Source organism: Mustela nigripes, chromosome 4 (assembly GCF_022355385.1).
Source record: "Mustela nigripes isolate SB6536 chromosome 4, MUSNIG.SB6536, whole genome shotgun sequence".
Classification (NCBI taxonomy): Eukaryota; Metazoa; Chordata; class Mammalia; order Carnivora; family Mustelidae; genus Mustela; species Mustela nigripes.
Window position 1 is genome coordinate 48069737 of NC_081560.1, and position 21477 is coordinate 48091213.

The following is a 21477-nucleotide window of genomic DNA, read 5'->3' on the forward strand; positions in this document are numbered from 1 at the left end:
TTTAATCAATACTATTTAAGTATTCTCAAATATAATTTAGTTTATGTGAGAGACACCTGAGTGGCTCAGTTGGTTAAGCTCATGATCCCAGGATCCTGGGATCCAGCCCTATGTTGGGAACGCCACTCACCAGGGACTCTCTTCTCCCTCTCCCTCTGCCCAGCTCATGTTCTCTCTCATTCACTCTCAAATAAATAAAATCATTAAAAAAAACCAACTCAGCCAAAAAAACTTTGAAGTACACCTTTTATTAACAACATTCAAGTTAAGAATACAATTTTTTTTTTAAAGATTTTATTTCTTAGAGAGAGAAAGCTGCACATACAGGCAGAGGGAGAAGCTGAAGCCACCCAGGCACCCAAGAACACTATTTTATGGGAAAAAACTCTATCATAGTTTAGGCTCCAAAAAATTATACACTAAACTATAAAACTTAAGGTGAAACTTCATTTTGGTTCTATTTGAAAAATAAGACTCAATATCATTGGTTCCCTGACCCTCAGTTTTTAATCTTCTAATTTTCAAATACATATCCTGCACTCCAAAACAGAAACAAGAATACAATGAATATACCTAAAAGCTGCTAATCGTATGTCTGAAAAATGTAGCTAGGGTTTTAAAAAAAAAAAAAAAAAAGACTAACCAATACATAGGAGTATCATTTGACAATAAAATGAATAAAGTACTGATGCATATTTTACCACAGATGAGCCCTGGAAACATGCTAAGTGAAAGAGGGTCACAAAGGCCACACATGATTCCATTTGTACGCAATGCCCAAAATATATAAATCCAGAGCTGGAAATTCAGCTTAGTGGTTGCCTGGGACCGAGGGGGAAGGAAATGGAGAATGACCACTAACAGGTACAGGTATAGGTTTCTTCTGGAGTGATGACTATGTCCTAAAATTAGGTTATGATAATGGATGCACAATTCTGTAAATATTAGTAAGAACTACTAAATCGTATATTGTAAAGTATTGGACATTAGGATATGTAAATTATAAATTAACCTCATTATAGCTATTTTTTAAAAAGATCAATTAGATTAAGTTTACATCTTTAGTGACAGGCAGAGTGTCATTAAGAGCACTGAGGAGCCAGACTGCCTACATCTACCACTTCAACTGTTCGACCACAGGCAGGTTAAATAACCTCTCTGTGCTACGTCTGTAAAATGTGTATTTAACAATGTCTACTTTATAGAATTAAATGAGTTAACACATGTTAAGTACTCAGAACAGCATCTGGCTTACATTAAGTATTACACGGGTTATTTTTATAAACCAGCCTTTTATAATAGAGAAAACAAACACAAAGCTAAACTCAAAATGAATATAAAAATTATCCTTAACACAAGATTTACTTTTTTAAATCTAGGGTATACATAAATAATGGAACATACACAGCACGTTAAAATACAGGCAAAATAAAATACACAATTTATAGTTCTCAATTTATATATGTTATCTGGTTTCAGTTTTAATCTGCTTTGTAATCCTATTTTATTCCTTTAAGCAGCCAATTACACAACATAACCTAGAACATACTTAAGCGTAACACTTAAAAGCAATCGGTTTTTGATAACCAGAATACATCCAATTCTTTCAATTTTTAAAATAGGAATGTTCTCTCTATAGGCATTTCATAATACAAAGTCAGTATTTATAAAAATCAGAGATTTTATTTATAAACATTTAATTATTGTAAACATTTAAGTTAGTATTTGTCAAGTAATGAATGGGTAACAAGCTCATCTTATTTTATAAAAAAACGCAATTTCTTCTATTAGGAAGAAACTAAAGGTTGCCACAGACATTCCTAGTAGACTGTTCGTTCTAAAATTTTAAGTGAAGGGGCGCCTGGCTGGCTCAGTGGGTTAAGCCACTGCCTTCGGCTCAGGTCATGATCTCAGGGTCCTCGGATCGAGTCCCGCATCCGGCTCTCTGCTCAGCAGGGAGCCTGCTTCCTCCTCTCTCTCTCTCTCTCTCTCTCTCTGCCTGCCTCTCTGCCTACTTGTGGTCTCTCTCTGTCAAATAAATAAATAAAATCTTCAAAAAAAATAAACTAAGATAAAATTTTAAGTGAAATTATAGATGATACATCATAACAGTTCTTCAGATTTTCACCAGTATATATACCCAGTATCTCAAAGAGATGACATTTAGAATTACTACACTGAAATTGTTTTAGAATTCACACTATGGAAGAGATTTAAAACAAGTGCCAAGAAATGTCATGGATTTCGTAAACCACCCAACTAAGAAAAGGAAGCTGTTCTAGCTGCCCAGAAGACTGATTTAGAAGGTGAAAAAATGAAAAATTTTAAAAAGAAAATTAAAAAAAAAAAAAGTGCCCCATGGCTATTAACAAAAAGAACTATTTCTCCTAGCAAGCACGTTATTGTATCCCCAGAAATAAGGAGGCAACTGGGGCACCTGGGTGGTTCAGTGGGTTAAAACCTCTGCCTTCAGCTCAGGTCATGATCTCAGAGTTCTGGGATCAAGCCCAGCATCTGCGCTCTCTGCTCAGCCCGGAGCATGCTTCCCCCTCTCTCTCTGCCTGCCTCTCTGCCTACCTGTTATCTCTCTCTCTGTCAAATAAACAAATAAAGAAAGAAATAAGGAGGCAATTGCCAACATATAACTAAGATTTTTTTTAAAACATAAGTATCACTTCTAGGATGTCAGAAAAATGGTATGAATTTCATATTTTAGTTCTTTGACTCTCTAGCTCATCATTATGAAAACTAGTTAAAATAATATTTACTTACATTTAGTGAGAATCTATTACAGAAGAAACACCAATCTAGGTTTTTTTAAAGATTTTATTTACTTCAGAGAGAACACGCATATGCTGGGGGTGGGGGTGGGGGCTAGGGAGGGATAAAGAGAGAAGGGCAAGCAAATTCCATGCTGAGTGTGGAGCCCAACATGGGGCTCCTTCCCAAGAGTATGACCTGAGCTGAAATAAAGAGTCTGACACTCAACCAACTGAGCCATGCAGGCACCCCAAGTCTTTTTTTACATCACCATTTTCACAGCATAGAATAGCATTTAAAAAGCCACTTCCAGGGCGCCTGGGTGGCTCAGTGGTTAAGCCGCTGCCTTTGGCTCAGGTCATGATCTCAGGGTCCTGGGATCGAGTCCCGCATCGGGCTCTCTGCTCAGCAGGGAGCCTGCTTCCTCCTCTCTATCTCTCTCTGCCTGCCTCTCTGCCTACTTGTGATTTCTCTCTGTCAAATAAATAAATAAAATCTTTAAAAAAAAAAAAAAAAAAAAGCCACTTCCACACACTTCATCTTCCCAGAGTATAAACCCAACACAAAAATAACAGAAAGGAAGAAGTCCCCTCTAAGATTAGTGTCTGTCATCAAGATTTATGAGTTGCCATAAAAACTTCTGCTGTATACCTCCTCCAGGTACAAAAGCCACAATCTCCTATAAATTTTGCTTCACTAATCCCCTCACCTCAATCTACTATTTTCTCAACCTAAGTATGTCAGAATTAGCTCTCTTCATTATGGTCTTAGAGTGCTTAACCCTTGTCACCTGGACAGCAGAGAATACCTGAGACTTTAAATCTCAGCTAATAACTCGACTGAACCAGATGCATGGTCTCATGTACATAAATAATTTCACACAATTGAAGGCCTTTTATTCTTCTAATGATCCATTCTTCCCTTGGATTTCAAGGTGATCAGAGTTGAAACCTCAAAGGCCACATTTCAGAGTATTCTCGATCTTATTAAGCTAAGGAAGTACATGCTGTAATGGGGCCATTTTCAAGAGTACTGTCTTCTATCTCACCTCCACCCCTCCAACTTGTAAGAGAGTGAAAGAAAAAAAGATTGGCGTTCCAAAAGCAGGTAAAATGAGATAAAAGCGTAAAGAGTATAGAGAACAGTATAGTAACTACACAAAACAGCCAAGGGGTTTCAACAACTGAATAAATTATTTATTTGAATGTCCTAACAATCAAGGTAGGCACATATATTATATTTTAATATTTGGTGTGCCTGCCTAAACTGCACGATACTCCCAGAGTAGGAGTCTAAGTGTTCCCCCCAAGAGGAAAATGGGGAAGTAACTGCATCTTTTAAACTAAAAAAGCTAATGGTAATAAAAACAATGTTACAGATATTTATAAGAAGAAATTCACAATTCTACACACTGCTTCGTATTATGTTTACTACCTAAGGCAAAAGAGTAAGCTTCAAAATGGCAAGTTAAGAGAAAATCTTTCCAAAATTTAAGCCCTATTTACGTATCATCTCTGGTCAGGCATGCAATTTACAACCACTCTGCTGGAGTATAAAAATTAGTGAAAATCACTGCACTACTGGTTCAAGTAACAATTAAGTAACTGCTCTAGGCCTTGTTGGACAAAATGGAACACACCCTACCCTTAGAAAACAACAGGTTAATTTTGTAAGAAGACCTAAGAATATCCAACAAGTTATAAATCAGATTATGAAACATATTATCATATGCCAAAACTAACAAATAACTTTTCTTGGGAATATAAGTCAATGACTAGGTGATTTTTTTTTTTAACTGTTTTCATCTACTAAGTTAAATCCATTTGTATCTCTAATGAAACTACATGGTTTAATATGTATACTTCTTTATGTGTTCTTTCAGGATAATTTATAGCATTTCTCACATCATGGAGTTCAAAATTTTGTCTAATACTACATCTTATTTCACTGAATTCTGTCTTAAAAGGTAATTTTTACTTTGTTCTACTTTCCCCTTATTCAGTATTTATCACTCCTAATTAGATTTCCAAACCCTCTCCCAAAATCAATCAATTACTCTAGAATTAGATGGAAAGCATACAGAAACAGTTGTCAGGAACCACCTCATCGCGCCTGGTACCAAACATTCTAAAAGTATTTTAACTATTTAGAACATAAAAAGCAGCTATAACAGAAAACTGACAGGAATTAATCTATCCTTCTGTAAGTATGTATCTAAATGCCATTTTTAAAGAACAGTTTTTACTTGCTTTAACTGGTTCAATTCTTGGAAAAGTGGGTTTCAGACAATATACTATCAATCCCAATAAGTTACACAAAACACAACTAACCTTTTGCTCTGCCTGCAGTTGGTCACATCTTTCTTTCTCATGGTTAAGTTCTCTTTCCAATCTTCCAACTTGTTCTCGAAGTTGTGTTGTTTCTTTTTCCAGTACAGCAATTAACTTTAACAGTTCTTCTTTTTCTTTCATGGTTTTCTCAATCTTCAACTATAAAACAAAAAATTCAAATTGATTTTCTATAATCCTAAAATACTATTCAATTTTCCATTTCAAAAATAGTGAAGAAATTCTTAAAAAGAACTTGTACATATAATCAACTTTATAAATCATACGTGTAAATAAAAATTTATGAATCATAAATGTAAACCTTTTGGTCAGGCAAAAAATAACATTAAAAGAAGGTACAAAATCAGGTGCACCTGGGTGTGTCCGTCTGTTAAGCATCTGCCTTTGACTCAGGTCATGATCCCAGGAACCTGGGATCAAGCCCCACATCCAGTTACCTACTCAGTGGAGTCTGCTTTCCCCTTTCCCATAGACCCTCCCCCAAAGTTTTGTGCCCAAGCGCACTCTCTCTCAAATAAAATCTTTAAAAATAAAAGTACAGGGGCGCCTGGGTGGCTCAGTGGGTTAAAGCCTCTGCTTTTGGCTCAGGTCATGATCCCAGGGTCCTGGGATCAAGCCCCGCATCGGGCTCTCTGCTTGGTGGGAGCCTGCTTCCTCCTCTCTCTCTCTGCCTGCCTCTCTGCCTACTTGTGATCTCTGTCAAATAAATAAATAAAATCTTTTTTAAGATATAAATAAAATAAAATAAAAGTATATAAAATAAAAGTATAAATTCAATAATTTTTATCATGAAGTTGCCTGCTAATCAAATAAGTAGCAAAAACAAGGCATACTGTTTTCATACCTGACTTAATTCTGGGTTTTTCTTAAATAATAATCAAGATTAAAATGTGTACCTCTTCTTAATTGTAAAGCTATGAGGTATTTTCGATTTTGAAGCGTTACTCTTAAAAGTTTTGGTATTAAGTAGTATCAGTTGCTATATTTATAATGGATTCTATTTGGCTAAATTAAAACAAACTTAAAGTAACTACGAATTTTAGGACAAAAATGCAGGCTGTAACAATAAATTAACAATGTAACTGACTCTTATGGGAACACTAATAGTAACTCAATTCAGGAAAACCTATACGCCAGGAATCTAAAAAATTACTCATTAAAGTACTACTAAATATAGAAGAACTGAAATAGTAGTAAATAAAATGGTTAACATTTCTTAGCTTTACATTTACAACAAAAAGTCTTTGATTCTAACAGGAATAATAAAGACTCAGAGGGAAAATTTCACAAAGGAGGCAACATGCATTTAGCTAAAATAAAATGTTTTCCTGCACTAAGTTGGTATCAAACTAATTAAACTGGGACCAGACTGATTAAACTCTAAAATGGGTCTTATGAAAGCTGAAAAGCTGCAAATTTTTATTATGACTCTTCTATCTCTTCCATCCGACCAAATGAAAACGTTAGGAGTAAAATGCCCTCAAAAAAGAAAAGTTTATTCAAAAAAGAAAAGGTTATTATTAAACTTCTTTTATTCCTTACTTTTTTAAAAACACGTTTTGGCTCTAAACTTTCTAGCAGCTTAAACATGAAAATATATCCTGACATAGTATAGAAGAAAAATTAAGAACCAATTTTTCCCTGTGATTCATTTAATTGGCACATACCTTCTGAAGAGTTTACTGAAACTTAAGTAGAAATTTTAAAGAGGAATTCAAATTAGATAAAAATGTATAGAAAGAAGTCTGATTCCTGCCTCCAATTTTGTATCTGAAATCTTTCAAGCATACCAAATTAAAGCTTGAAATCAACACTCATCACCTAAACTCACTAATATTAATATGAACTTAAATATACTGAAATATTAATATTTACCTCATATCCCTTTATCACTTACACTTTTTTTGCTAAACCATCTGAAATTCCAGACACTTCCCCCTAAGTTCTCAGAGCAGGCATCTCCTAAAAAGGAGTCTCCTTTTCAACCACTACCACTATCATAAACAAGAAAATTAGCAACTTTATAACATCCAATGGATAGTTCATAGTTATGTATCTCCCACTAATCTCCCAAAATAGCTATTTTTTAAATTCTAAGATCCAATGAAGGTTCACACCTAAGTGAAAAAAAAAGATACAACCCCTTCAATGTCAACAATGCCACAGACGTCTCATATTTGTATTAACTTTGTTCAGTCTTAGATAAAATCATTAAAGATTTTGATAAATGTGGGAAATTTGAAAGACTTGTCAAAATACTGGTCAGAATAAAAACATTTTATCTCACCAATTATCTCAGCACCTAAGAGACAGCAACTTAAATTTTCTTGATAAAGTACCTCTTGTGAATAGGAAGAAATGAAGTAAATTGTTTAACCTCTAATAAACTGTGTAACTTAGAAAGGGAGCTTACGAAAGATAATAGATGCCTAAATGCCTGATTTTTTTTGTTGGAGGCCCTAAAATCAGGGTGGTCTAACAAGTATTCAAAAGGCTACAGTATAAATGCTAACTGCATTCTTTTTAAGAGCTAGGCTTGTTTCACCATCTTTGACTAGCATTCAGATACCAGACTAAAAACCTTGATCATCAGGCAGTTGTCACCACAAAACGTTTTAGTCACCCTATAAAAGTTACATTTCTTTATTTAAGATAAGAGAGGAATTTCTGGAAGGGGAAGGGAAGATATGGAAGAATTCACAATAAAAAAATGATTGGTTCCTTCTAACCTTCTTAGTTTGACTATCTAATAAAAGTATTATATCTATGGCCTTATCTTTTTCCTCTAGTCTGTTTTTGAAGATAAATAAAACCAAAGGCATAGAGTATTTATTTATAAAAAAAATCCATCTGACTATAAAGAAAAAGCAAGGACCTGCCAGATTAAATATGAGTGGAAATTAACCAAAAATATATAATGAACCAACTAAATAAGCTGTCTTTCACATAAATTCAAATGTTAACATTCTAGTTTTTTTGGTTTAAAGATACTGACATCTTGAAGTAAGAATGCTGTTCTATTTTGTCCTTCAATGATTACCAGAGTTTGACATAAAGCATTATTAATCTATACAGTAAATTTCTATATTAAAAAGTATAAGAAGCTTTTCACCTTTCCTCTTTAAATTATGATTAGGACACAATACTCACTCGATAAAATGAACAAAGAAATCATTCTAAATGCTCAACCTAAACTGAGACTAGAATCTTTCCTAATTCACTGCCATACTTGGAATAAAGTTCACATCCAATTACAATTAGACGTATTACTTTATACCAGCTTCACAACCTAAATCTGTACTATTCTATAACCGATGGATTAGGCAACCACTAAAGAGGAAGAGTCAGTGTAAGGTAACATTAGGAAAGCTTTAAATCTAACTCAATAGTTATTTACTGTGTATCTATACACAAAATACCGATAGGCCCTAGGAACAGTTCCTGCACAGTGTAATCAATTAACCTGTGGAAGGAAGAAATTTAAAGTATTTCAGAAACAACACTCTAAGTTTACCATTTTAGTTTAAAACCATTTAACTTTCAGATTATTCTTCTGAATTTTTTAAATTCAGAAGCTCTGTTCTTAAATTATCTATAAATTATTAGCTCACTGTTGGTACCTACCTCAAGGAGGCCAGCTTTTGTGGTCACCACCAACATGTCAGAATTTCCTTCATCTTCCATAGTAAGTAACTCTTCAACTGGAGAAGAAGCTCGAAACTGGAAAGGTGTACTTGCTCCACGAATTTCACCCTTATGGGTAACGTAACAGAACTGGTAAAATTCTCCATCATCATTTGGAAGGTAATATCCTAGGAAGAAGTACAAAAAAAAATTATTAAATGGTTTTTTTTCTCCAATTTACCATTACTAGCTCTCTCCACTCATTCCTGACCTGTTCTAGGCACACAGAGTAAGCACTTCCTCCTTTCTTTCACAAATTATCAAAACTAGACTCTCTCTTCTTCTGTAAACATGCCCTAATTTCTCTTAGGTCTAAATCTGTCCTCCCTGATTATCCTTTCCCTTTATCTTCACTAGGGCAAAACCAACTTATCTGGGAGAGTCACATGATGTTTCTTTTTTCTCTTTTTCTTTAAGACTTAGAGAAAGAGAGCGAGCCCATGAGTGAGAGGGGGAGAGGAGGAGTAGCAAGCCGACTCCACACTGAGTGCAGAACCCCATACAAAGCTCAATCCCACAACCCCGAGATCAACCAGAGACAAAACCAAGAGCTGGACACCCAACCAACTGCGCCACCTAGGTGCCCCAACATATATGTTTTCAATGAGGAAAGAGACTGGAGGAGGAACAAGGGAAGACCCAGCACAAAAATCTAGAATTGCAGGTAGGAATATGTCATTTAAAGAAATGTTCCCTCGGGGCTCCTGGGTGGCTCAGTAGGTTAAGCATCTGCCTTCAGCTCAGGTCATGATCCCAGAGTTCTGGGATGGAGCTCTGCCACCAGGCTCCAGGTTCACTGGGGAGCCAGCTTCTCCCTCTGCTTCTGCCTGCTGCTCTCCCTGCCTGTGCCCTCACTCTGTGTCAAATAAATAAAACCTGAAAAAAAATTTTCTCTCAAATTTGACATTCATTGCATGAAAGATAGATATTAACAAAAGGAATATGCTGTATGTAAGACAGGAAGAAGTTGTTCACTGGTGCAGCAGAATAAAAACAGCTTTGGAACCACACAGCTTTATTCTAGAATTCCAGCTCTACTACTAGCCATTAGTGACTCAACCTCCGTAAGCCCCGGTTTCTTAATCTGCAAAAAAGCTATGAAGACATCTATCTTACAGGTCCAGGTTATCTATAATGTATTTACACCATACAGCCCAGTATCTGACAAATACGTGTTTGATATGTGTTCCTTCTTTCTTCATCTCTTATCCACTTTTTAGATTTTGCTAATTATCCTTGCCCAAAATTAAACTTTACCTTCTCTCCAAAGCTCCCACAGTATTTTTTACATTTAAAAAAAAATTCCACAATATATTATCAATTACCACTGGTAATATACATGCTTTTATATGCTTTGTCAAGAACTCAGAAATACTGAGGGCAGACAAATAATATGTATAAAAATTCTAGCATCCCCCATAACAACTTCTAAAAGAGAAGCATTCAGTGGTGGTGAAATGAATATATTAAGATCAATACAAGGATGTCTGGTTGGCTCTGTGGGTTAAGCGTCTGCCTTCAGCTCACAATCCTGGAGTCCCGGGGATTAAGCCCTAAATTGGGCTCCCTGCTCAGGAGGGAGGCCTGTTTCTTCCTCTGCCCCTCCACCTGCTCATGTGCCCTCTCTTTCTCTCAAATAAAATTAAAAAAAAAAAAAAAAAAAAAGATCAATACATTCACCTTATCTTGAATATCCCTATCTATCCAAAAATCTCTAATCAATATGCCTGTTCTTCTTTCACAACTTGAAAGTTTCAGATTTTATTTACTTAACTTGATTTCATTTGTTAAAAAAAAAGCTAACCACCTTCCGTAGAAACAGGAGGGAGGAGAAAATACAAGATAAGCCTGAAATATAGCTTGTGGTGCTTGAAAGAAAGAAGTCCTCAAAAAAAAAAAAAAAAAAAAAAAATTAAAGTGGCAGGGGGGCAGAGGGAATGTCAAAACATACGAGAGCTCATGTGATGAACTCCCAATGGCCAAATAAAGCTGGAATGATTTAAGCAACAACAAAAAAAGATAGTATTAGACTTTATTCCAAAGCAGAAAATAAATATCATGAGTCCATTGGGAAGTCCAATGTAATAATTCCAACTAATAAATGTGCAAGCAATGAAAATAGAAAAGCATTGTTAGGCAAACACAGTAAAAATTGCTGTAAGCAAGATCTACTGATAGACAGTAAAATTAGTGGGTGACAGTTGAAGGAAAAACAAGTTATTTCCTTACTCTCTAATTCCCTCCAGAACTAACTACAAAAGGAAAAATACTAACTTTATAGTAAAGAAACACAGCAGACACCAAATGATCAAGATTAAGATCACTAGCAATGAGATGAACATCAAGTACCCCCTGATACAATGCACTATATGACATTCTTCCTGAAAATGTTTAAGCTCAATCTAATCAAGAAAAAACACCAGCATAGAAGCAGGAACATGTTATCCTCCCGCCACCCAAAACACTGAATAGTAATACTAATATTCAAAAGGGGCACGTGGGTAGCTCGCTCAGTCCTTGGGCATCTGCCTTCATCTCCAACCCTGGTCTTAAGAGTCCTGGGATCGAGCCCCACATCCTGCTTCTCTCTTCTCTGCCTGTCGCTCCCCATGCTTGTGCATTGGCTCATGTTCTGTCAAATAAATAGATAAAATCTTTAAAAATAATAATAATGATACTCTTCAAAAAGGTAAAGTCATGCAAGACAAGGACAGAATGAGGAACTGTCAGACTGGAGGAGATAAGAAGGTAACACAATTAAATGCAAAGTGAGATTCTGGATTGGATCAAGGAAAAAACACTATTAGAAACACTTAATAAAATTTTAATAAAGTTTATACTTAGTCACTACTGTTCTATCAATGTTAAATTCCTATCTTTTTAAATAAATGTACTATGTAAAATATTAACATAAAAGGAAGCTGGGTAATGGGTATACGGAAATTCTGTGTACTATTTTTGCAACTTTACATCCAAAATTATTATAAAATATAAAGTTTAAAAACTTTTTATGGGGGTGCCTGGGTGGCTCAGTTAATTAAGCATCCAACTCATTTCAGCTCCAGTCATATTCTCAAGGTTTTAAGATTGAGCCCTGCACTGGGCTCCATACTGGTGCCCGCTTAGGATTCTCTTTCCCTCTTCTCCTCTGCCCCCACTCCTCACCCTCTCTTAAGAAAAAAATAAAAAAAGGAAGAGAAATTAACACAGGAGTAGATTTGGCAATATACTTACAAATTTTGAAAACCCCACCCTCCTTATACAAATAAATTTATTAAGCCATGGCTGAGTAACTTAAATGGCCATCAGACTTATTTTAAAGTTTAAATAGGAAAAAAAATTAGCACTCTGACTAATCAGCTCTGGAATCAAGACATTCAAAATTTTACAAACTAGATAGTCAAGGTTTGATAAATCTCACAAAAATAATTCACTAATAAATGGTTCAAATACCATTTGAGACACAAAGCCTAGTTATTCAGAGTTGCAACTTAAAGCTGTCTAGAAAAATCATTAGATTAATAACATTGAAAATAGTAAAGCAATCAGTCAAATAACAAGGTCCATATAGAGTAAGAATTACATTTACATATCTTTGTTAGTTGTTCTGAGTTTTGCATTTCAAGAGTCTTATGACTCATTCTCAAAATGAGCAAAGCAATTTTGGATAATGCTTAAAATTTCCTCTAGCTCTAATACTCAAGGAGTAAGTTTTTCATGACTCTATCCTGACCTCTTTATGTAAGCCGAAGCTTTTATTTCTGAATTTCAAAGTAAAAATTAACATGAGAGTTTTCAAAATCTGGGAAAACTTACTGCCTTTATGCTTAGCTCCCATGAAAATGTTCTTAAAGTACAAACAAACCAGATGCTTTTTTTTCCCCCCAAAACTGCTTTTAAACCTCTTCGTAAATCACTAGTAAAACATTAGTCACTATAACAAATGAGTAAATTAGTTTAGGAAAATTAATCACATTAAAAATGACTGGAGGGGCACCTGGGTGGCTCAGTGGGTTAAGCCTCTGCCTTCAGCTCAGGTCATGATCTCGGGGTCCTGGGATCGAGTCCCGCATCGGGCTCTCTGCTCAGCAGGGAGCCTGCTTCCCTCTCTCTCTCTCTGTCTCTGCCTGCCTCTCCATCTGCTTGTGATCTCTGTCAAATAAATAAATAAAATCTTTAAAAAAAAATGACTGGAAATAAATCCACAATTTTTTTTTTAAAGATTTTATTTATTTATTTGACAGAGAGAAATCACAAGTAGGCAGGCAGAGAGAGAGAGGAGGAAGTAGGCTCCCTGCTGAGCAGAGAGCCCGATTCGGGACTCGATCCCAGGACCCCGAGATCATAACCTGAGCCGAAGGCAGAGGCTTAACCCACTGAGCCACCCAGGCGCCCTAAATCCACAATTTTTAAGGAAAAAAAATATCTTGGGGCACCTGGGCAGCTCAGTCAGTTAAATGTCTGACTCTGGCACAAGTCATGATCTCAGGGTCCTAAAATTCTGAGTCTCGGGCTCCCTGCTCAGCAGGGAGTCTACTTATATCCCCACCCCTCTGCCCCACCCGATGCAGCTACTAAAAATCTTAAAAAAAAAAAAAAATCAGTTCCAGGGGCAGCGGGTGGCTCAGTCCGTTAAGCCACTATCTTCGGCCCAGGTCATGATCCCAGAGTCCTGGGATCAGTCCCATGTTGGGCTTCCCCTGCTTGGCAGGGAGCCTGCTTCTCCCTTGCCCTCTGCCTCTACCCCTGCTTGTGCACGCACCCACAAGCTCTCTCTCTGCCAAATAAATAAAATCTTTTTAAAAAAAAATCAGTTCCAATATACACAACTGACTTTGATTATCTAAAAAGAGGCTATGAATTAAAAGATAAACCAGATTTATAATTTACACCATTTCTTAATCCATAAAACACTTACAAGGACCTAAATCTTGGCCTATATTACAGTACCAATTTTATCCTCTGTATGGTTCTTGACATAGTACATAACAAATTTCTTTTACATGCTATTTCCACATGGTCACAATGCCAATTCATTTTCACACCAAACATACACAAACCTCAGAATAAAGTTTTTTTGAAAAGTAAACCACCAAAACCCAAAACACTGCCAACACTGAAAACCGGCAAAGACACAGTGGAACGAGAAATCTCATTCAATGCTGATGTAGATTATCACTTCGGAAAAGTCTGGTGGTCTCTTACAAAACTAAACACACCATATGATCCGGCAACTGTACTCCCTGGTATTTACCCAAATGAGTGGAAAATGTATATCCATACAAAATCCTGTGAATATATGTTTATAGCAGCTTTATTCACACTGACAAAACTTGGAAACTGCTAAGGTGTCTTTCTTTAATAGACAAATGAACAAACCCATTAGACCCATTCAACAGAGTATTACTGCCTCCTTTGTAGTTCTATGCATTTTTTTTTTTAATTTAAAGATTTAATTATTTATTTGAGAGACAGACTGTGCATGAGCGGGACGGACAGTGGAGGTAGGGGTAGAGGGAGAACCAGACTCCACAGTGAGCAGGAAGCCTGATGCAGAACTTGATCCAAGGACCATGACCTGAGCCAAACACAGATGCTTAACCAACTGAGCCACCCAGGCATCCCTAGTTCTCTGCATTTTATTCACATTACAATACCAATCTGAGACAACATTCAGTTTCTACGGACCATAAAGAATCCATAGCATAAACAAGGCTAAGAATTTGCTTTAATATAATCCAAAAATCAGTGCAATTATAATACAAAGATCACTCTGAAGCAAATTCTAAGACAGAATTCTAAATGCACTATTTTTTAAATTATGTATAAAATGCCAAGCTAAGAATAAACTTTATATTCCCTTACATCCATTTTATAAAGCAACTGCTCTATAAACCCTATAACCTCTAAAACTGTGGTTTTCATATAGAATTATTTTTCTCACCCTAATTCGTTACATTATTCTACTATCAGTAATTTTTTTTTTTAAGATTTTATTTATTTGACAGACAGAGATCACAAGTAGGCAGAGAGGCAGGCAGAGAGAGAGAGGGGGAAGCAGGCTCCCTGCTGAGCAGAGAGCCCAATGAGATGCCAGGGCCCCATGGTGAGCCCAGGGCTCAATCCCAGGACCCCAGGACCATGACCTGAGCTGAAGGCAGAGGCTTTAACCCATTGAGCCACCTAGGCGCCCAGTAAGAGTTTTCTTATTTGGAAAAAAACAACAACAAAAGCAATCCAAAGTGAAGATCTCGAAAGAAACTCACTCTTCAATGAAAAGCAAAAAACCTCTTTAAATGTCCATATAAAATATGTATCCTACACTACATATTTACAATCTTGAAATTTTTGCTAAATAAAGATACTAATTAATTCAATTTTGGTAAGTTAGACATGCCTAAGTAGACCATCAGAATGGAGAGTATTTTAAATGGCAAGAAAACATCAAATTTCATCAAGTTCTTTTGAAATGTGAATTTTGAAATTTCATCAAGTTGTTTTCAGTTCTTACCTTGAAATGCTAATACACAATTAACTGTTGATCCTTCTACATAATGTTCAGGCATAGGAGACCATAAAAATGTGTAATAATCACGAGCAGTACTCCATCCAACCTAAAGGAAAGTAACAAAAACACAGATTAGAGTGGTATCTTATAGTATACTGTTTTTACTGCATCCTAAAGTTAAAATATGTGTTACCATGTTTATAAATCACTGAGCATTTTAACAAGCATGTCAAATTTTTATGATTTTTATTAAGCTATAAGCTTGTTATAAAAACCCATATATGTTGAACAGCAGAGCTTCTATTATGTATTAAAAATGCAATCTGAGGGGCGCCTGGGTGGCTCAGTGGGTTAAGCCGCTGCCTTCGGCTCAGGTCATGATCTCAGGGTCCTGGGATCGAGTCCCGCATGGGGCTCTCTGCTCAGCAGGGTGCCTGCTTCTCTCTCTCTCTCTCTCTCTCTCTGCTTGCCTCTCTCCTACTTGTGATCTCTGTCAAATAAATAAATAAAATCTTTTAAAAAAAAATGCAACCTGATACTCAATTTCTCAAGAAGAATCTCAGCATGCACATGATCAAATATAACCACCTGTGTTTCCCTTAAAATTTGATTTCACTAAACTTAAGAGTTTTCCTTTTTGTTCTTTTCTTTTAGGCAGAGCTTGAATTTACCACCCAGACCTAAGCCAAGATCAAGAGGCAGACACTGAACCCACTGAGCCACCCAGGCATCCCCCCAACTAAACTTCTAAAACTTCCTACTTTATGTCTCAAATTTCAGTGTAATTAGATTTTTCTATCTTAAACATGGTTAACTTCACCAATCTCTCATACCGAGTCTTAACTCCAGCCAACTGGTAAATTTTGCAAAAAGTTCCTTATTATCAAGATGTTTATATATACAAATAGAAAACCTAGGGGCACCTGGGTGGTTCAGTGGGTTGAAGCCTCTGCCTTCGGCTCAGGTCATGATCCCAGGGTCCTGGGATCTAACCCAGAATCACATCGGGCTCTGCTCAGTAGGAAGCCTGCTTCTCCCCCTCTCTCTGCCTGCCTGCCTCTCTGCCTACTTGTGCTCTCTTGTCAAATAAATAAAATCTTAAAAAAAAAAAAAAAGAAAAGAAAGAAAGAAAACCTATGTCGCACGTATATCTAAACCATTTTCAACTTATAAAATACACATTACAGATCTCAGTCTGTATCTCAGTCTGCATCTTCTAGATGGACTATAAGACGTTAAATACTGAATATTAGAGATGTTTAAACAGGTATACACAAAACTCATTGTGCATCACAGATACTGTGTTCTGTTTTACTTGTACAAAGTGAATGTTTGGGATAACCTCAAATCAAACAACTCTATCAGCGCAATTTTCCAAACAGCATTTGTTCACCTCACAGTTCTATATCAGATTTTGGTAATTCTCTGAGTATTTCAAACTTTTTCATTATTATTGTATTTATAATGGTGACCTACAACAGTGATCTTCAAATATTACTATTATTAACTGTTTTGGAGTATCACAGACTAAGCCCATAAAGATGATGAACTTAATATACATGTTCTGACTACTCCACTAACTAGCCATTACCCAATTTCTCCCTCTTAAGCCTCCCTATTTTCTGAGACCCAACAATATTGAAATTAGGCTGTTTATTAAACCTACAGTGGCCTCAAAGTCTTTTCACAGGAAAAGACAGATCTCACTCTTAAAATCAGAGCTAGAAATGATTAAGCTTAGTGAGGAAGGCCTGTCAAAAGCCAAGACATCCTGAAAGCTAGGTCTCCTGCACCAAACAGCCAAATTAAGAAAGCAAAGGAAAGATTCTTGAAGAAAATAAAAGTGCTACTCAGGCGCACACACAAATGATAAGCAGCAAAACAATCTTATCGCTGATACGGAGAGTTTTAATCACCTGGATAGAAGATTAAACCAGCCACAACTTGCTCTCAAGCCAAAGCCTAATCCATGGCAAGGCCCTATCCTATCTTCAACTCTTAAGATGGACAGATGTGAAGAAGCTACCAAGAAAGTTTGAAACTAGCAATGGTTGGTTCATGAGATTTATAGAAAGCATCTCCATAATACAGAAGAGTAAAGTGAAGCCACAAATACTAATGGAGAAGTTGCTGCATCAAGTTACCCAAAAGATCTAAGGTAACTAATGACGGTGGCTACACTAAATGACAGATTGGAAGAAGCCATCTCAGACTTCACAGCTAAAGGAAAAAGTCAATGCCTGGCTTCAAAGGACAAGCTGACTTTCTTCTTAAGGGCCAATGCAGCTGATATTTTTAAGCTGAAACCAGTACTCATGTACCCTCTCAAAAATTCAAGGCTCCTTAAGAATTTTGTTAAACCTACCCTGCCTGTGCTCTATAAATGGAACAAAGCCTGTATGACAGCACATCTGTCTACAACATGGTTTACTAAATATTTTAAACCCACTGTTGAGACCTACTGCTGAAAAAAGAAATATTCATTTCAAAATCCTAGAGCTCATTCACAAAGCAGCTGTTTATTCAAGGGCTCTGATGGAGACATACAACAAGGTCAATGTTGTTTTCATGTCGGCTAATATAATATCCACTCTGCAGCCCACAGATCCAGAGTAATTTCAACTTGTAAGTCTTATTATTTAAGAAATACATTTTGGGCACCTGGGTGGTTCAGTCAGTTAAGCATCTGCCTTCCACTCAGATCATGATCCTAGGGTCCTGGGATCAAGTCCTAAATTGAGCTTCCTGCTCAGTGGGGAGTCTGCTTCTCCCTTTACCCCTCCCCCTGCTCAAGATCTCTCTCAAATAAATAAATAAAATCTTTAAAAATATATATACATTTTGAAAGGCTATAGCAGCTATAGGTAATAACTCCTCTGATAGATCTGGACAAAGTAGGCTGAAAACTATCTAGAAAGAATTCATCATTCTAGGTGCCCTTAGAAACATTCACAATTCATGGGAATAAGTCAAAACACCATCATCAACGAAGTTTGGAAGATGCTGATTTCAACCCTCATGGATGACCTCCAGGAGTTCAAGACTTCAGTGGAGGAAGTAACTGCAGATGTAGTAGAAACAGCAAAGGAACTGAAATTAGAAGTGGAGCCTGAAAAGATGTGACTGAATTGTTGCAATCTCATGACAAAACTTAAATAGATAAGGAGATGCTTCTTATGGATGAGTAAAGAAACATTTGAGGTGGAATCTACTCCTGGTGAAGATGCTGTGAAGATTATAGAAATGAAGATTATAGAAATGACACCAAAAGCATTTTACCCACAGTAGAACTTTTTACAAAACTGCAGTCAGTCCCCTCAAACCCTACAGCAGGGTTTGAAGGGACTGACTGCAGTTTTGTAAAAAGTTCTACTGTGGGTAAAATGCTACAGAAAAATAGTTCATGAAAGGAAGAGTCAATGGATATGACAAACTTCTTTATTGTCTTGTTTTTTCTTTTCCTTTTTCTTTTTCCTAAAGCAAATTCAACCCCAATATGAGGCTTGAACTCACAACCCAGAGATCAGGAGTCCCGTGCTCTACCGACTGAGCCAGCCAACACCCCTTTTGTTGTCTTATTTTAAGAAATTGCCACAACCATCCCAACCTTCAACAACCACCACCCTGACCAGGCAGGAGCTTTCAAACATCATGGCATGACCAGCAAAAAGAGAAATCGCTAGAAGATTAGATGATGGTTAGTTTTTAGCAATAAAGTATTTAATTAAGGCATATACATTGGATGTTTTAGCCATAATGCTATTGCATGCTTAATAAAAACTATAATACAGTGTAAACAACTTTATAGGAACTGGGAAACCAAAAAAATTGTGACTCACTTCACAACTGTGATGTGGTCGTCTAGGTATGCCTGTACTAGACATCCAAGGTATGCCTGTACTAGACATCCATTTGCAGAAAACTAAGAAATTATGCATCATCCACAGGTTTAGACTATACATACATTCTGTAATTCTGTAATTCTGGGATAAGATTACAGAACATTGAATCTGAAAGAATATTAGCAATCTTTATAGTCTCTAAAAGAGTGCTTTTAAACTGGAAGTACTACTTCCACCAGGAAGTGGTAATATCAGTGGTTCACAGCCCTTATTTCTTAATTATACAGAATTAGAAAATACCAATGCATAAAGGCTAAATAATGCTTCTTGAAAATCTGCTTCAAGAGTACTTGCATACAACTTGTTGCTAGGTCAAGTCACAGAATTTCGTTGTCGGTCAAAAGCATGTGAAAACATTTAAGACACTATTCATCTCTTTGTATGAGAGAAACTTGAGGAACCCATGACATGATCTACCTCATACGGCTATTAGTGTTTCTCCCAGGAATGTTAACAGAATTAAATTAGATGATGAACATAAAACCAACACCCAGGAAGAGTGCCTGACCCACAGTAAGCACTTCATAAATGGTAGTTTTTGCACACACGGTTTACTGTAGTGATTAAGAGCATAGGAAATAAGATCAGACTGCCAGAGAAGATCACTTACTAGCTATATGACTTCAGGTTATTTCTGTTCCCTCCTCTTTAAAATGAAGATGATAAAAAAAATAAATAAATAAATAAAATAAAATAAAATGAAGATGATAATCTCAAAGGTTGTGTAATAAATAAGATAATCCCTATATAGATAAGCACAGTGCTGAGCACATTAGTATTCATTAAATGTTACCATTTATTAATACCCAGGACACACGCCTATTAGAGACAGTGATCTTGATCCTATAATATGCTCTCCCTCACTTCAGATCCCCCAATGCTTCACTGTCTCCTTTTTAAAAAAAAAAAAAAAAAAAAAAAAAAAGGCCCACCTGAAGTTTTTCCCCCAACATATATGATATATGCCTGGTACAAATCATAGCTTGTGTTCTTTGTCCCTGTCCATACACTGATATTGAAAGAAGTACTATCTACGGATGCCAGGGTGGCTCAATCAGTTAAGCTTCTGCCTTCAGCTCAGGTCAGGATGCCAGGGTCCTGGGATCACACCACGCATTAGCCTCTCTTCATCTCCCTCTGCCACTTCCTGAGAACGCATGCACGCTATCAAATGAGTAAGATCTTCAATAAATAAATAAATAAATAAAAGATGTTGAAGGGTTTGGTCCTTGCTGTGTTTCCACTAAGTGATTCACAATAGCTCAAGAGTATTATCAGTTGCCTTCTATAGCAACCTACAAGTATGCCTAACATATTTTGCTTTCCCTTATTGCCTAAGTCTGACCAACTCTTCTCAAGAAAGTGGTTGATGGTGCTCTAGGATGTAACAGGTACCCCACGCTGAGCCCAATGAGGGACAAAATGAAATCCAATCTGAGTACAAAATAGAAAACTATGCTTTCAAGTCCTTAAAGAAGAAATTAACTATGGATCTTGAACAACTGATCTTAGGTCACTCTTGAAGGGACACGTAAGGCATATATAGAAAAATAAATATAGGGCTACCTAGGTGGCTCAGTCAGTTGGGTGTCCAACCCTTGATTTCAGCTCGGGTCATCAGGCTGAGCCCTGAATCAGACTCTGCACTTAGCTGGGAGTCTGCTTCAGATTCTCTTCCTCTGCCTCCCCCGCCCCTCAAATAAATAAATCAAAATCTTTAAAAATAAATAGTCTCTCAATCTGTAAAGATACAAAGTACTGGCTCCTTTAGGATAGATAGGTAAGGCTAAACTCCCACATGAAAATGTAGTAGAAAGTCATAATGGAAAAAAAAGTAGACATCTGGAAATTATGTAAGACCATATGGCAAGAATAATAAATATCTAATTTATAAAGTCAATAAACAACAAAGTGTCCAATTCATAGCTTGTTTCTCTTTATTTTCCTGGTCATCTAGTTAGAACTTGATTGGAATTCAGATTTCAGAATTCAGACAGATTTTCATCCCTTAATATGTAAGGGAATTTGCCTTTTTACAAGCAGCAATGGAAAGAATTATTTAGAATAATAATCTTAAAACAATGAAAAATGGCAGGGAGAATGACATTACTTAGAACAATGGAAGTTAAAATTACCTATGCCTTTCAAAACACACCGCTTCTAGGAGCTACATTTGAATCCAGTGAAGAGGGTCTAACTATATTAAGGAAGGAACCAAAGCCGCCCCATTAGAACAGTTTAGTTTGGGGAATTACCATAGTACTGGGCATTATTC

General features: G+C 36.4%; 1 protein-coding gene across 2 annotated transcripts in view; it reads right to left on the reverse strand.

The window, feature by feature from the left end:
• TAX1BP1 (Tax1 binding protein 1) overlaps window positions 1–21477 on the reverse strand; it is an 80733-nt gene that overhangs the window by 48788 nt on the left and 10468 nt on the right. For both annotated transcript variants that reach the window (XM_059396667.1, XM_059396666.1), the window contains exons 3-5: window positions 15304–15406; window positions 8733–8920; window positions 5091–5249 (exon numbers count right to left, since the gene is read on the reverse strand). In XM_059396667.1, coding sequence (XP_059252650.1) covers window positions 5091–5249; window positions 8733–8920; window positions 15304–15406 — 450 coding nt within the window. The remainder of the gene's footprint in view (window positions 1–5090; window positions 5250–8732; window positions 8921–15303; window positions 15407–21477) is intronic.